At 37.0% G+C, this 16,553-nt stretch overlaps 1 protein-coding gene across 2 annotated transcripts in view; it reads left to right on the forward strand.

Annotated features, from left to right (window-relative positions):
- Positions 1 to 16,553, forward strand: part of igsf9a (immunoglobulin superfamily, member 9a) — a 53,546-nt gene that overhangs the window by 9,703 nt on the left and 27,290 nt on the right. For both annotated transcript variants that reach the window (XM_055040323.1, XM_055040324.1), the window contains exons 3-6: positions 9 to 209; positions 10,433 to 10,579; positions 13,124 to 13,272; positions 14,969 to 15,080. In XM_055040323.1, coding sequence (XP_054896298.1) covers positions 9 to 209; positions 10,433 to 10,579; positions 13,124 to 13,272; positions 14,969 to 15,080 — 609 coding nt within the window. The remainder of the gene's footprint in view (positions 1 to 8; positions 210 to 10,432; positions 10,580 to 13,123; positions 13,273 to 14,968; positions 15,081 to 16,553) is intronic.

Raw genomic sequence — 16,553 nt, forward strand, 5'->3', positions numbered from 1 at the left:
CTCCATAGTGACCACTGATGGCGGGAAGTCGGAGGTCCGTGGAAAGGCTGGAGGCTGGGTGGAGCTGGAGTGCAGTTTTCCACCAGCAGGGCGGCGGTCTGGGTCATCTGCAACCCAACAGGTGGTGGAATGGGTGCGGCAAGGCGTTGAGATTCCTGTCCTGATCAAATTTGGGTCCTACACACCCCGAATCCATCCAGGTTTTGAAGGTGAGTGGCACTTATTAAAGTAATTTGTTGCTTAAAAAAAGACACTAGACGCAAAACGAGTATTAGAAAACAGCTGAAAAAGGTTTTAGACTGAACATCTGAACCTCATCTTTGACTGAAGAATCAGCAATTTTGCATGAGAGTTTAGGTTTCTCTGAGTTAAATGTGGTACATTAAGATCTAGAGAAGAGTTTTAAAGAGGAAAAGTTCAGAACCAACAAGTTTAATACAGTGATACAAAGGGTCCATATTGCAGAATTACACCGCACAGCTACACGTCACAGTTGTCATAGTCAAGCTAGCTACTTGACAATTAGTAGCAAAGCACTGCGTTCCTTTTTCTTATACATATCAGGTATATATTTAAGATTTAGTGCGTATGTTGACAACTTAACTAAAGTTAAAACCAATGGTAGCCACTGTTAGCGATCAGCTTTTTGCCCTCCAGTAGAGAGATCGGGCCGGATTTTGCTCGCATGACATCTTATTGATAGGGGTCCATATTAGTTGCTAACTGTTAGCACTAGCATGTAACCTTATGTGAGCTATTTATAATGCTAGCACCTTACAGTGGACCTGTTCTTATTTGCGGCTTAGTTTTCTGTGTGCTAATGGTTGTTTTTTTGTTTTTAGAAAATAAATGAATAAATAATTTCCTAATAAACATCAGCAAGAACATTTTAGCTTTCAGAACATTTTGTATTCTCAGATATTTACACTCTGCTTTAATATAACAGGGTGACTCTTTTTACCAACCAGACGGATACTATGTGCTTTATTTAGCTGTAAACCATTCAGAAATAAAAACTTAAGATTTGCCAATCATATAATACATTAAATTAAACTTTTGTGTGATATTCTAACTTTTAGAGATGCACCTGTTTGAAGAAATGTGGAGGGTTTTAAGCAGTATTGCAATTTACTGCCCTTTAAAAACAACCTGTGGACATGTTTTGAAATTTGAAGATGTTTATTTTAGAAACTGAATTTTATGCTCGACTGAAAATGGCCATGAACCCTTCTACAGAAAAACCCGCGGTTTCCTGAGGAAAGGTTTTCTGTTTGCCAGCACGATGTTTTCTGCACTTAACACCAGGCTTGGAATGTAACTATTGCTGCCAGCGTTATTATAATGTTTGTCTGTGAAAATTTTCTCTCATTAAAGGCAATACAGGCGGTGAAGTGAATGCACGTCTGGCTGGAGTCAAAACTGAAACGAGGCTCTTGTTCTCAGATTTCATTGTGCGCCACACCTTGGTGGCCTTTCAACCAAACTCTCGCATTGCGTCACCGCTTATTGTTCACGATCGGAGCCGCGGCACGGCGAACAAAGACTGTCGGAGGTGAAAAAAGAGCCTCTACCTTTGTTTGGCTTTAAAGTCACAAACAATAGGACAAATGTGGACAAAAAGACAGTTTGTCTGGGAGGCTCAGATCTTCGCTTTTGTGCAGGTCCAGTTTTTTGCGTTGTTTAGATTCCTGAAGAGATTGTCACTCTGAACTTGTGCAGGGTTTTCGATTTGGATATCCAACAAAGATGGACGTCGTACCAAGTATTTTTGGTCTGGCTTCTAGTGCAAATATCTTTAGTTTTGTCTCACTTCTTGTGTTGTAAATAACTTTTTGTGTTTTAAGTCATTAATTTATTTATATTGATTTAAAAAGCTCTAGTTTCACTGGCAGATAAATTATATGGGAAAAATGACATGTTGTAAATGAAATGGTCTGCCAGCGGTGGTAAAACTGGGTTGCTAGGTGACAAGCGGGTGTTGGCTGGGGTTACTAGGCAACGGCGCAGTGTAGCATTCTACCAATGTAGCTGGGACTTTTTCATCAATTTTAAGACATTATTTACTTAAATAAAACACACGACACTGTTGGATATCCAAAGAAGGTTTGTACAAAATTATTGACAAAAGGTGAGACGTTAGGAAGAGAAAATGACCAGAACACTGGAAAAACACAAAATCTTACCAAGTAATTTTGTCCAGTTTCTAGAGCAAATGCGTCACTCTCGAAACACGACAAAACTAACTTTCCACAACATACTTGTATGTTGTGGAAAGGCATAAATAATGCCTTTAATATTGATGATAAAATATTAGATCCATTGGTAGACCATTCCACTGCGCCGTTACCTAGCAACGCCGGCCACGCCCAGCCCGTTACCTAGCAACGCCGGCCACGCCCAGCCCGTTACCTAGCAACGCCGGCCACGCCCAGCCCGTTACCTAGCAACCCAGTTCTAGTTCCATATTATAAATAAATAATTTGCCCATTGAACTATAACTTTTTCATCAATGTTAAGGAATTATGTACTTTAAACGCACCTCTACATCATAATAAAAAGTTACTTGTAAGTTAGTCTTATTTCAAGTTTACTACAATATTTGCACTATTAATTATACCTAAATTACTTTGTCGGATTTTGTATTTTTTGCAGTGAATGTCCTGCTGCATCAAGCAAAGTTCTAACCAAAGTGTAATTTCTTTTTTGTCTTGTAAAAAAAACTTCAGAGTGAAATTAATTGGTACATTTTAACACTCAGGTGGGAGGCAAGCAGGCAGCAAACTTGTAGTAAGTATAGCTTTTAACCTGATTCGTTTATTCCCATCAACATGAAACCGAGGGGTAGCCAGCACCGATTAACATTCGACTGCATAATTACTGCTCTCTAAATTTTCTTCAACACCCGTCTTACTCCCTGTTGCATCACTCATTACACGCTGTGCTACTAAAGGCAGTTCTCACCCACACCGATTGATTTTCACGTCCAGCTGAGACGTCTGATATGTCGAAGGCAAAGAGAATTTCTTCAGAAGAATGGAAAACAGATCTAAGGTGATATAATCTGATGGACGTTTAAATTTTTTATCACAACTGAAGTTGTATTCGACAGCAAGTCTACCTGGGCGAAAAATGTGATATAATTTGATTTTTTCTTGTTATTTTCCAAAATCAGACCCTTCTTTGAATTATATAGTAGCTCAAGAATGGTAAATAATGGTGGGAAAATGTTTAGTCTTTTCTTACTTTCTTCCAATCTTTTGTCCTTGCAGTTTCTGTATTTCTTGATGTAGTTGGTATTGATTCCTAATCAGTTATTGTATTTAAAAATAAAATAAAAAAACGGTCTAAATTAGGGAGGCACTGATCCACTTTTCTTCGTTAATCGATCTAATACAGATAAACTGCTGAAGTGAATTAAAATGTTTCTTTTTTAAAACACAGATATAAATGTCCTGAATTAATAACTTATTTGACAACTCTGCACCAGTTCAGCACAATTAGATACACCAATAACTTCACAGACATGTTAAAACAATGCACTGCAATTGAATTTTTGTAAATAACCATCGAAATTAAGAATACTGCATACAATTGTACTTTACACTTTTATTTGTTAAAATACTGAAAATCTTTCACCGATTCCTCCCGTATCACAGTTATGTATTATTTTTCTTTGGCAAATCAAACTAAAATCCCACAAAATTAGAGTTTTATGTGAATAATGACTAATTTTGAAAGGCAATTGGAACGATTGGAGTCCATTTTTACAGAAGGTTTTCAAATATTTCAGTATTTAGATCAAGATATTTCACTTGTATTGCATATCCAAATTTCTAGTATATTGTAACATTCTCAGATTTATCTCTTGTGCTAACAGAGAGTAATGCGCCGTAATCTCCACCATTAGTTTTGTTTGTCAAAGGGCCTGCTTTTAGCTTGAGTCACAGCCTTTCCCCCCAGCGTGGGGAGCCACTCCCACTCCCAGCCGCAACCAGGAAACCCCATGCTGACATTTACATAGCAGTAAAGTCAGGGTGAACCTTAGCTGATTGGCTGAATTATCAAAAGTGGGAGCAGTAGCCACTTTAATTCCAGCGCAGGCTCGTAAAAGACAGTCGGCTTTTGCTGCTGATTCAGGCGACAATCTGCAGCATAAATCATCGTCCATGTCAGAGGAAGCAAGGCAATCTGCTGGATGCTTATAACCTTAAAATTTGCCTACCTTTTGAATTACAAATTACATGTTTCTGCACACCTTACTCATTCCACGTCTTTAAATGGACAAGCTTGGAAACAACAAACAGAAAACCGTTTCTCCACCGATTCAAAGGGCTTGAAAAAGATGCTTTGTCCTCGCTGGTGCTGAGCTTGAGCTTTCTCACAGGTGCAGCATGGGAAACTTGGAGTCTTTAGTGTTGAAATGAGCAGTGTGCATTTCAACCCCTCAGGCGTGTTCTCGGGTGTCAGAGCAGTTTGGCTTCAAGAGCCAAACAAACTGATGTTTGATTCAAATGTAAGTTATCCAAGTGAATCGGGTCTGCAGAGGCTGACGTTTCGGTTCCATCTCTGCCCCACATTAGTGGTTTTTCCATGTTTCTTTGTGAAGTGGGCTTGTGTAGAGTAGTAATGAGAAGTCAGTATCTTAGAGGAATTAGGCAAGATTCTCCTAGGGAAGTCAAATAGTGAAACTGATGGCTAATCTGAGTCAATAAGTCACAAGTGGATGAAATCTTTGAAGTATTATCTTCAAATTGAAGCTGTGTCTTATTGAGTTTCATCACTATGAAAAGGCATAAAATACTTATAAAACTACACAATATCTAGAACAATATGCACTTCTTGATGAAACTGCTAGGTAAATTTTATATTTTTGTTCTTAAATTAAACCACTTCCTTTGACTTGTTAGCTTACCTGTTAGCTCAGATGTTAGCTTGTATAATTTTTGGCTTGATTGGCTGTCAGCTTAATGGTCTGTGAGCTCGGGTAGCTGTTAACGTGGCTAGATGTTCGCGTCAGTTGCTAAATTTGAATACTTGTTAGCTCATGTAGCTTGTTTGTTTCAGTGACAGCTTGTATACCTGCAGCTTGAATTAATAAAATGTCAGATAGCTGTTAGCTTGAGTAGTTGTTAACTTGGCTTGTTTGTTGGCATGAATTGCTGAATTTGAGTACTTGTTAGCTCAAGTAGCTTGTTAGCTTGTACATCTGCAGCTCAAATTCATGATGGCTCAAGTAGCTGTTAGCTTGTATAGCTTCTTAATGAAATAGCTGTTATCTTGAGGAGCTTGTTAGCTTCAATGGCAGATATCTTGCTCCAATTAATGATAGCTCAAATAGCTGTTAGCTTGAATAGTTTTTTGGTTGAGTACCTGTTAACTTAACCTAGAAGAATTTCTCCCTGGTTTATGAAAATGGTTGGATGTAAAGATGTATCTCTCACTTTTTTGTCCCTCAGTGTCAATTCAAGCTTATTTTATTTCCATATACTCATAGTTTTTTTTAAGTTTTTTTTATTTTTGAATGTTTGTAAACCTAATAAAGGATTTGTTGGCATTCCCACTGCGTTGTGAAGACAGCTAGCAGAGGTCTAAGTGTTTGTTGTTGCAGAGCAAGTGATCAAAGCCTGAACGTGAGCTCTGTGGACAGGAAGTGTAGTCCCAGGTTGGCACCGTGCTTCTGCTGACTTTATTAAAGCAAATACAGCTGTATAAATGTGATGTCCCTCTGAAAGCAGGAGCAACTTTAAACACGGTTAAAGTGCTTCCTTCCCATGTGGACAAACATGATAGCCTGGCGCTGGGGATGTTCAGCGGAGCATCAAGTTAGGCTTCTTATTTAGATTTAGATGAATCGCTTTAATTCAGATTTCCAGCCATGACACGTTAACCCTGCGTAAAGCCACAAGCAGGACGGAGCGTAACCCGAATCCTGACAGCATCTCCTCGACTTAGCTGATGACATCTCTTCCAGATGATGTGGGCTCTCTGCCCATGGATATCACATTTTCAGGGACATAAATGTCTGAGGCTCTCAAAATGGTATTGAATTTAAATAATTTTAGTCTACAGGCTCTTGTCAAACCAAACAAGACACTTTGTGGATGATTTCCCTAAAGGCTTCTTTTTATAATTTGAAAACTTCATTTCTGAAATGTTACACATCCATTTTGGGAGATGGAAAATCAATATGTCTGATGCGTCTTTCGCTCTCAATATGATGTTATAAAATCACGAGCCGTGGTCTTTGCAGATATTCCTTTTGTCAGCATTGTTCCGACTCGTTTGAGTGCTTTATGAAGGACATCAAACTGGAACTGAGAAGAATGGGAAATATTTGCTTTTTTCTGCCAGTCACCCCTTGATAAAAATGTCTCACTAAGTTACACAGATGATGATGATGATGATGATATTCCCTCTGCTAGCTTTTGTCTTTTAAGAAAGAACACCAACGACTCTCTCATGTTATAATACATGCTCTAATCTTTAAAAGCGGTTCCTTTCTGAATATTTTCTTTACTTTTGGAGAGTTTCACTCCATGGTTTTGTGTTTCTGTGTCACCTAAGCGTATGGGGGAAGGAGCCTTTAGGGGGATTCACTCAAAAGCAGTTTGATAAATGAATGCATTGCGTGGTTGAATTGTGCTGACAAAGGGTATTGTTTGGTTTGGGCGTTTGAAAAACCCACATAGCTGCTACTTTTGATGGCGAGTGCTGTGCGCAAACAGATTTGCATAAAGAGAAGAAGAGAATATTGTTTTGAAAAAGTTTATTTGTAGGAACGTTAGGCCTTGTTGTGGTAGTTTTGATGATATATTTAGCGTATATCTGTCCCAAAAGAACACATTTGAAACATCAATGTTTGCATTTAACCTGTTATTCCAAAGTAATTTTATGTATTTCAAAGTTGGGTATTAAAATGAAGTCAGTAAGAGGTTGTGTCACCTCTTACTGTAAGAGTTATGTAACTGAATTTCAACACAAAAATGTTTTTTAAGATGTTAAATTATGCCAAAGTGAGAGCAGGTGCAACAGAAACAACAAGGACACCAGAGCAGAACCTTGAGGAACTCCATAATTTAGTGGACTCATAGAAGACCTGTAAACTGAATGAGCTGCAGAGACAGATTGGTCCAATTCTGTAGATATGAAGTGACTAAAGATAGATCCTGATAGACTGACCCAATACTTCCTGATCACTGCAGTGACCGTAATAGTAACTAATTATGTATTATGAGATTTTAGTTGCAGATCACTTCTGGTATTCATGCCATGAAGTTCTGCATTTTTTATTATTTTTATTTTTAGAGTAATATAAGATATTTAGCAATAGACATTACAAATATTCAAAAATATTTTATTGATTCCAAAGTGAAATTAAATGTTGTTGACTCAAAGTCTTCAAAGCTTTGTTGTAGATGGCGATGGCTGTTGGCAGGTAGCAGTCAATATTACAGCGAATCTGAAGAGGCCTCTGACTGAAGATAGTCTCATGAAGACGCTGGTCAGGATTGTCCATTATTTTCTTGATTTTATGAAGAATCCTTCTCCATATCGTTCCACAGTCGTCCCCAGAATAGAACCAGCCTTCTCTATCTGGCTGTATGCACTGCAAAAACACAAAATCTTACCGAGTAATTTTTGTCTGGTTTCTGGAGCATCTTAGCACCTTGGTAATAAAACAAACTTAACTTGCACATCATTTTCCAGCAAGATGAATAAGCTTGTTTTACATGAATAATGTCAGCTCAAAATTCTGCTTCCATCGACTGAGTCGTTACCTAGCAACCCCGGCCAAGCCCAGCCCGTTACCTAGCAACCCCGGCCAAGCCCAGCCCGTTACCTAGCAACCCAGTTCAAGTTCCTTTGGTATTTATTTCACTTTTAACACATTTTTACCATGTTCTAAGTGAATTATTTACTTAAAAAAGTTTCTATATGTCCTGAAAAAGTTGCTTGTAAGTTAGTTTTCCTATTTCAAGTGTAATGAGACACTTTGAGTCGATTTTGTGTTTTTGCAGTGTTGAGCCTTTTCAGACCCCTGGTCCTGATGCTGCAGAAGAGACGACGCTCTCTGCAACATATGTACAGAAGACCTGAAGGATAAAAGTTGTGCGTCTCCAACAGTGAAGTTGTAGTTTGGGCAAAGAAGAAAATGGAAATCCTGTTTTGTGTTTTTACATCAGTAATGCAAAACTAAAGCCATCTCATTTTACTACATTTGTGATCTGATAATTACACCCAGATATACCAGCAGAGTATTTTGACCCACTCTTCTTCCCATCACTTCTTCAGTTCACATTTTTGATTCAGTATTTCAATTTTATCTAGATTGATTTATTTATTTTTTCTCTTTCAGTCCGTCTGTTGTGGATTTGCATTGGTAGTTTGGATGATTGTTTCATTGATGACCCAGTTTGGACCAATAACGCCACGTTGGTCTTTGGTACAGAGTGGAGGGTGAATCAACTTAAGGTGCTCAGTCTCCAAACAGTTGTGCCAAAATGTTTCTGACCAAACGTTTTTACTTTACTTAAATCCGTTCAAAGGACAGAGTCTACTGATTCTTTTCCATTTTGTCAGCTGCAATACGCTAATCTTAGCATAGCAAAGATTAAGCTTGAATTTCCCCTGACAGCCTGAAAGTCCTGGATTTAAATGTTATCTGGGGTATTTCTGTTGGAAGTTGGCCAGTTTTCCTGAGTATCCTCTCAAAAACCAAAGATATTTTAACTTTGAGAAAGTTTCTGTTGATTCCTGATTCAACCCAGCCTTTTGTCTGAAATAATGAATCTGATTTCCAACCCTAAAAAATACAAAATTGTAATATATTGACACCTTTTGTTATTCATTTTGTATCAGATCTCCTTTGGATATGCAGAGTTTTTGTGGTAATTATGTAATTGAGTAAATACAACTTTTCTGAAAAAAATTACTTTTGTCTTTTACTTGAGTAATTTTATTGTGGTCTATTTCTAATCTTGAGTAAAATTTCTGGATTTTCTACACGCTGAATGAAAAACAGACACGTTTTAACCAGAAATTGACCTGCAGTTTCTGTTACAGTTTTATACGTTTTTATTGAAAGAAACTGATTTTGAAAAAAGAAAACTTTGTTACTGATATGAATTATTGTAATTTTCATCCCTTAAAATGCTTAAATTTCCACTTGGCTTCATATTTTGTTCCTTCTTATGTAAAGTTTACATAACAGATCAGTTACTCATATAGACTTTCTACCAAATACTTTTTTACTCTTTAGTCATTTCTTGGACTTGAGTGGCTTATTTATAAAATAAACAAATCTGGAAAAAACGTCCAGAAAATGTAAAAACAGCCGAAACTCTGAGTTCTTTTAAATCAAGGCTAAACAGTTTAGCATTTCTTTTGACGCATAATAAATGAATCATTGACCAGCATATTTGATGTCACTCAGCAAAATGTTACATTTGTTCAGTTTGTGCCTGTATGTTTTCATTTGGTGTTTTTATGATGTGAAGCACTTTGAACTGCAGTGTTGCAGAACAAATGGTATTTTTAGTTTAATTCCTCCTCCTACACCCTGAATTGTTTCTGCAGACGTTGTTCCTCCATTTGATGAAAGTTGCTGGATATTAGCTCTAACAGGATTTTACAAATTTGATTACTTTTCTTTTCTGCATCTCGTCTCGCTCTGATCTTTTTCGTTCTGTCCATTTTCCCTGCTGAAATCCAGCAGCATTTCTGCCTCCCCTGCTCAGCGCTACACTGACCTACATCACAGGAAGGCAGCGGAGATAAAAACCAGAGGGGGTCAAAGGGCAGGGTTTTGAAACAAGCTAATCCCTCGAGTGTATGCTGATGTGTGTTTTGCTCCACTTTCGCTCCCACTTCTGTCCCCCTCTCTGTGGATTTGATCCCCTTTGGTGGCGGGGAAAAGTAAACAGGCTGCGTTATCTCTGGAAGCATACCTGGCTCAAACTTCCTGGATCTTTTTTGTACAGTCAGGCCAGTCCCTGGCCACCAGGCTCCCTCCAATCCACTGAATCTGTTAATAATTACCACCACAACAGTGGCTTCCCGGTGGTACAGAGCAATCCTACAGTCTGTTTGATGCTTTCACGTTTTATTTTCTTCCCGAGGAGGTGCAGTTTTTTTCCTTCCTTTCTGTCGGATCTATCCGTTAAGGTGTGAAATCTACATGGACAGTTAGTCTGCAGCCTCCGAGAGATAAAGGGTTGATGTTACAAGCGGCGCCGGCTCCAGGGAGCCGTCACCTGGCAACCACAAGATCCGGTTTCCAAGTTCGAGTGTGCAGCGTTCGTTGCGTGTCGGTTTCTGTTACTGAAAAATAAATAAAAAAAACCTGAACCTTTTTTTGTTGTTGTTTGTTTTTGTTTTCTCCTCAAATGAAAAGTTGAAAGATGAAAAGTGAAGTCTGCCTCTGTCCCTGCAGGGCGGGCGTCTCTGTTGAGCAGCGCCACCCTGAGGCTGGAGCGCCTGCAGCTGGACGACCAGGGTTTCTACAGCTGCCGGATATTTCAGCTGGACAAACTGGAAGAGGAAGTGCAGAGCAGCAACTGGACTCTGCTGTCTGTGACTGGTGAGCTGCTTTAATGCTCATAAAGTGAGCTGACTTTGGGATAACTTTGTGATTTTTACCTTTCCTGTCATCAGTGAGTATCAGGATGGCTTAGTTACTTGAAAAAGTAACTATTTGGATTACTTATTCATGTAAAAGTAACTTGGCTATTTTACTAATTACTTGAACTTTCAGCAGCTGCTGATAAGAACCCTCCCCAACCTCAATACAATAATTACAATGAGTTTTTCCAATAATTACTTAATTACTTAATGGTAATATCAACAATGTATCTCGACAGGAAAGGTGGAGCTGAAGGGGAGACTGTTTGATAGTTACAACCAAAAAAAGATTATTTTTTTTTTCTTTTATGTGGGTTCAGCTATTGTCTGGGAAATTAAATGGGATTTTATCGCTAGTTTTAAGAATATGTTTAGCTAACATAGCTAGTTTTAACAATATAGCTTAAAGTAGCTAAATCTATAGGTATAGTTTTAGCTATGTTCAGCTATTTTTATTGCTATATATTAGCTGAAACATATAGCTAAACACATATCATTTTAGCTATAGTTTAGCTAATAAATAGCTATAACCACATATTAGCTAATGATGACTACACAATAAATGCTCAGTGCTTCAATAAAAGGCCACAGGACTTATTCTTTTGTTTGTTGAAGATGTTGCAGTTCGAGATTAGTTATCTCTAATTATTAAATATTTTTATATGTGAAAGTGTTTCTGAACTTTATTTTGAAAGAACACAGAAGCTTTTATTATGCCGAGTTTGGCTTATCTCACAAAGTGAGCTTTTATTGGTAATCGGATGTGAAACTTAATTTGAAAGTCTAATTAAGTAGTTCTGTTGATGGCTAATTTAGGCTAACTAATATTTCTAATATACTTCTACAGTAATTGCATAAGAACTCTTTTAGTTTTGGCAGTTTTTAGATTAAATAAAAATATGTTTTACATGAAGAAAAAAACAAACTTCTGCACAGCGGGAAGCTGAACTCATGTCCTGGTTTAAACTTGCATCATGTTGCAGAAATCTTGTCCACTTCAGACAGAAACAAAACAATCCTGACCCTGACAGAGCTGCTCAACGGGGTGCAGCTGTGGCAGAAAAGTACATTAAAGATGCATTTATCCAGAATTTAAATAAACTCCTAAACTACTGTTCCACTTGGTGGGATTACACCAGAGCCTCCAGCGTTTGCTTGTATGGAATACCCACCTAAACGCACTTCTTTAGTTATTTATAATGATCTGTAATGATTTAAAGGAAAACATTTTACCAGGAGATATCCGGCTTCTCTGCTCCTCTTCAGAGGTACATTGTTTTGATCCAATTTCACAGTTTTCTGTTTTTTCTAAACACATCAAAGCGTAAATTTTATTTATTTATAACCCAGAAAAAATCAAAAGAATGATTTAGAGCCTCATTATGTAGTTTCTGCCTCTTTAAAAAGTGGATTGTCCATAATATCTGCACTTATGTTGTTTATTTATATGACAGATGCTATAAATAATCTAACTTCTTCAAACTTCCAACTTTTAAATGCTGCTTAAAGAAGTTGGACATGTGTAAAGTTTCTATTTGCATCAGGTAATATTTAATGATCTCTGATTTCGGGGGTAAAATAAGTAAAGTTTTGCTTTTTGATGGGTTTAAATATTAAATCTGGATATGAAATATGGATTATTATCCCTTTTTTTTCTCCGTGTGTGTGCTTTGAAGTCTGTTTGTTTTGGAAAACCTTTTGCGATCGCTGCTCAGAAGAAACGATCAAAGCGAAGCTGGACAGCGTGAGAGTCGGGAGCGATGACTGGTTCTGGCTCTTCACCTGCTTCTTCCTCAACAAATCAAACTGCCGGAGCGAAAGTCCAGCAATCAGCAGAGTTTCCCATAAAGGCTCAAATCAAATATCTGAGATATATTGATTTCATGATTCATATTATATCTTGAATTCTATCTGACTTTAAATCTGATACAAGAAATTATAATCAAATGTTTTTTTATTTTAAAAATGTAACTGTTGGTGCTACTAAAGCTGTTTGTATCATATTTGATACAACAGGCATTTAGGCATAGAGCTGTGTTTTTGTTTTTGTTTTTTGGCTTGGCTAAATTGCTTTTTCACAAAATCCCAATTTAGTTTAGGTTATTAATTCATCATTTGAAAAGTAGTTTGATCTGGAAAAAAAAAATATTTGTTACAAATGTAAAGTTGCAGACATTTGTAACTGATTTTGTTTTATATTTTTAAATCTGTAACCAAGTGGCAGCAGGAAAACTTAATTACATGACAAAGAAATAAAAATAATTAGCTGCTTTTCTGTGAAAAAATTTTATCCACTATTTAAATCTATGCTGAAAGGGAAAAAAATACATTTGCAAAGAACGCATGTCAACACATCTTAGAAATTTTCCTTTTATTACATGTAACTACATATTTATTTGATAAATTTTAGGTGAAATGATTGAGAAATAAAGTTCTGAGTCTTTTTGATAATCCTTTGATTATTGAAAAACGTAATTTCCTGCTTGTTTGTTTTTCTTTTTAGCCCCGCCCACTTTCACAGAAGCCCCGCCCCCTGTGGTCCAGGCCCTGGTGGGAAGTCGTCTGTCTCTTGACTGCGTTGCTGTTGGCAACCCCACGCCAACCATCACCTGGCTAAAAGACGGCGTCGCCGTTCCCAGTGCAAACCTTCAGGTACACAAACAGTAATTTACTGGATTTCTCCTAAAGAAAAAGAATAAACCTTAAAAAGTTTCACTCACAAGATATTGAATGAACTTTTTACTCACTTTTGAAGGTAAACTTTATTGCTGCACTTTAATGATTCTTGTTGCGGTTTTCTTCTGTTAGTCGGATGTTTTCAGGGTCTGAATTGTTCAGGTTTCCTCCTGCAGTGAATGTAAAATATTCGTCTTTTCTGCAGAGTTTTCCCTCTCAGTCGACGCCGTTTTCGGTTCGGGGGCAGCATTTGTCTTTTTCCCTTTATGTTTCTGTTTATTGTGTGAAACTAAATATTGAAAAGAAGCGGCTGCACCTGTTATTTCTTAAAATTTCTTTTCTCTGGACGTCTGTCTTGGTATTTATTGTTGGAACAATAACCGTTTAAACATCACTTCTCACCTCTGACCTCTGGATTGAATTCAAAATGGCTTGTTCTTTGAAATTCACCTTCATACACTGAGCCACACTTTCCTCCCCGCTTAAAATGTATACTTTTTATTATTTCCAGTTATTCTGTAGGGATAAAATAAGTTACTTAAAGTATTTTTAAACAAAATTTATATTTTTAAACAACTCTTTTCTTTTCTTTTTAACAAAAAATAATATTCTTAATAAATATTATTTTTAAGATAATATTTTTAAAACAATGTTTAAAATATTTGTTCAGAAATACAAAACAAATATTACTAAACAAATACCATATGTTTAAAAATAATAAATAAATATTACCATAAATATAAAACTATGAAATTTTACGTTTTTCCCACTATATAATGTAAATAAATATTTGTAAAACCAGATAGTTTTGACATATAAAACAAGTTATGATTACTTTATAAGTTCTAGTTGTGATAATTGCCTTTAATGTTGATTTTTTTTTCTTATTTTAATCCATGTCTTTTTTCTCCTATATGTAGTTAGCTTTATATTTATTTCTGAGTTTTTGGTCCTTTGCATTAAAATTTTTTAATTTTTATTCTAAAAAATGTGTTTTATTGTTAATCAATGTAATTTATTATCTCGTATTGGTCATAAGCTAAATAAGGAAGTGTGTAGACTGTTACTACGCCTAACGACTCAGTTTGTCGTCCTTAATTAAAAGGTTTTATGCTACTGAACATTAAAAAAAAATTGCAGCCGAAAATGTTTTCTTATTTTTCTCATTTTGAAGAGCAGCAAAGAGCATCATGCTGTAGAAATGTCGCTCCGGTTGGATAAAATCCTAATAAATGACATTGTGGTTTCTGGTTTTTACGACAAAAATTACATTTATTTTACAGGAATTGACAGGTAAACAGATGATTTTCTACTTTTTTTTCCCTCCAGGAGATAAATTTATTTAAATTAAGGATTAATTTTTTAAAAAATGTTTCATGCTGCTGCAGTAAAATATTGGTCTCTTTCTCTCCAAGTATCTTTATTTTATTAGAGTTTAATTAGTGAAGCAAGAGTGAAGAACATTATTTCTTTTGACAGCTTTGTGTCAGTTTGTTTAAAATTAAACAAAAAGGAATGAAGCATTACTTTTCTCTGCAGCCGCTGGCAGAGAATAGCAGAATATCAGCGAGTTTCTGACGCGACTGTTGCATTTTTAATGTGCGTAACTTTTTCTTAAAGCACCTCTCATGTGAAATCATCCTGAGTTTCTCAGTCTCGTCGCTCTCACCAGGGAGGAGCGTTGTCTCTGCCGGCGGTGACCGCGCAGGCAGCCGGGCTCTACGCCTGCCACGCCTCCAACGCCGAGGGAAACGCGAGCCGCGTGGCGAAGCTGGAGATCAAAGGTCAGCCGTCGCCGCCTGTCTCTTTGCGCCTGAAGACGCTGTGATTTACATTTCTCTTTCCCAGCCTTGCGTCAGACGACGCCGTTGTATTAAAGCTCAAACTGAAGTCATCCTTATTTTATTTCACTTTGAAACCAAGTGAAAGTTTAAAAAATGAAACGGGATTTATTGGTATCGTGAAGTCTTTCTGTTTTAATTTCAGTTTTTTTTTTACGCAGTCATGACTGGCTGTCAGGAAAATGTAAAATTGAGTCAATTTTGTGGACAAAAGCATGAAGAATATGCAAATATGAATCTGTGCATCATTGGATTACACCAACACAGCTCTGCATAACAAACAGTGGGATTTATTTCTGACTTTCTCCTGTACTCCTACTCCAACTCCTACTGCAGATCCCTTTCCTCAGGAGAGCCAGGAAATATATTTACATCCTTTTCTAAAATATTTTACCACCGAATCTCATCCAGGTTTAACTTAATTTGAGGCTCTCGCAGTCGGAGTGGTTACATTACAACTAATAATCCTCACGAGCCGACTGAAATCACTTTATCTGGGCTTTGGCGGTGGCTTCCTGCTGCGTTCCCACAACGGGCGGATTAATCCAGACTAATATCTGATCTGCAGGAAGTCGGTCTGAAAGCCGTTGGTGACCTTTGACCTGTTGCTGACGCACAGATGTTGGATTACGAGCCCGATGTGTAGTGACTGCTGCAGAGATTATTGTTGTTTACATGTAAAGCAGGTGGAGAGACACGCTTCTGCTTATTAGCCTTCTGCTAACGGCTGACTTCACTACAAAACATTAATTTTTCTCACATGTTGGAACATCTCCTTTATTTTAAGTTTTGTTTCTTAATTCCTGCAATATAATATTACAGTTTGAATGTATTGCTTAATAAAAGTATAATTTCTACAAAGTAAGGAATTTATGTTTCAAAGTAAAAATTTCTTTTGCTAATGGTTGTTGCCAACGTTAGGTTGATACTTGCTCGAGTGAACCGTAACATTATTTCCGCTAATCCTGAAGCTCCACACCACTTAATAGTTTTGCTAACTTAGCTTATGTCCCATCAAGGTTATCGTCTAGCCTAGCCAAGTTAGCTAACGCTGGGATTTGCTTGATATTGCTAACTTAACTAGAATATCTTATATCCATCAAACCATATACTTTCAAGCTACGCTAGCCTTAGCGTTTCAAGCTAAGTTACCTCTATCAACTGGTAGAGCTTTAGGGTTAGCAGACACATTGGTTCCACTAACCCTAAAGCTGTACACCAGTTCATAGTTATGCTAATTTAGCTTAAGTCCTATTAAAGATATCTTCTACACTAGTTACATTAACTAATGCTGGGATTGCTAGCTGATGCTAACATATCTAAGATATCATGTCTTATCAAAGATATCTTATAACCTTGAAGCTATATACTTTCAAGCTATGTTAGCTTTAGCCTTTCTAGCTAAGTTATTATCTA

Source organism: Poeciliopsis prolifica, unplaced genomic scaffold, assembly GCF_027474105.1.
Source record: "Poeciliopsis prolifica strain line A6 unplaced genomic scaffold, Auburn_PproV2 SCAFFOLD015, whole genome shotgun sequence".
In the NCBI taxonomy this organism is placed as follows: domain Eukaryota; kingdom Metazoa; phylum Chordata; class Actinopteri; order Cyprinodontiformes; family Poeciliidae; genus Poeciliopsis; species Poeciliopsis prolifica.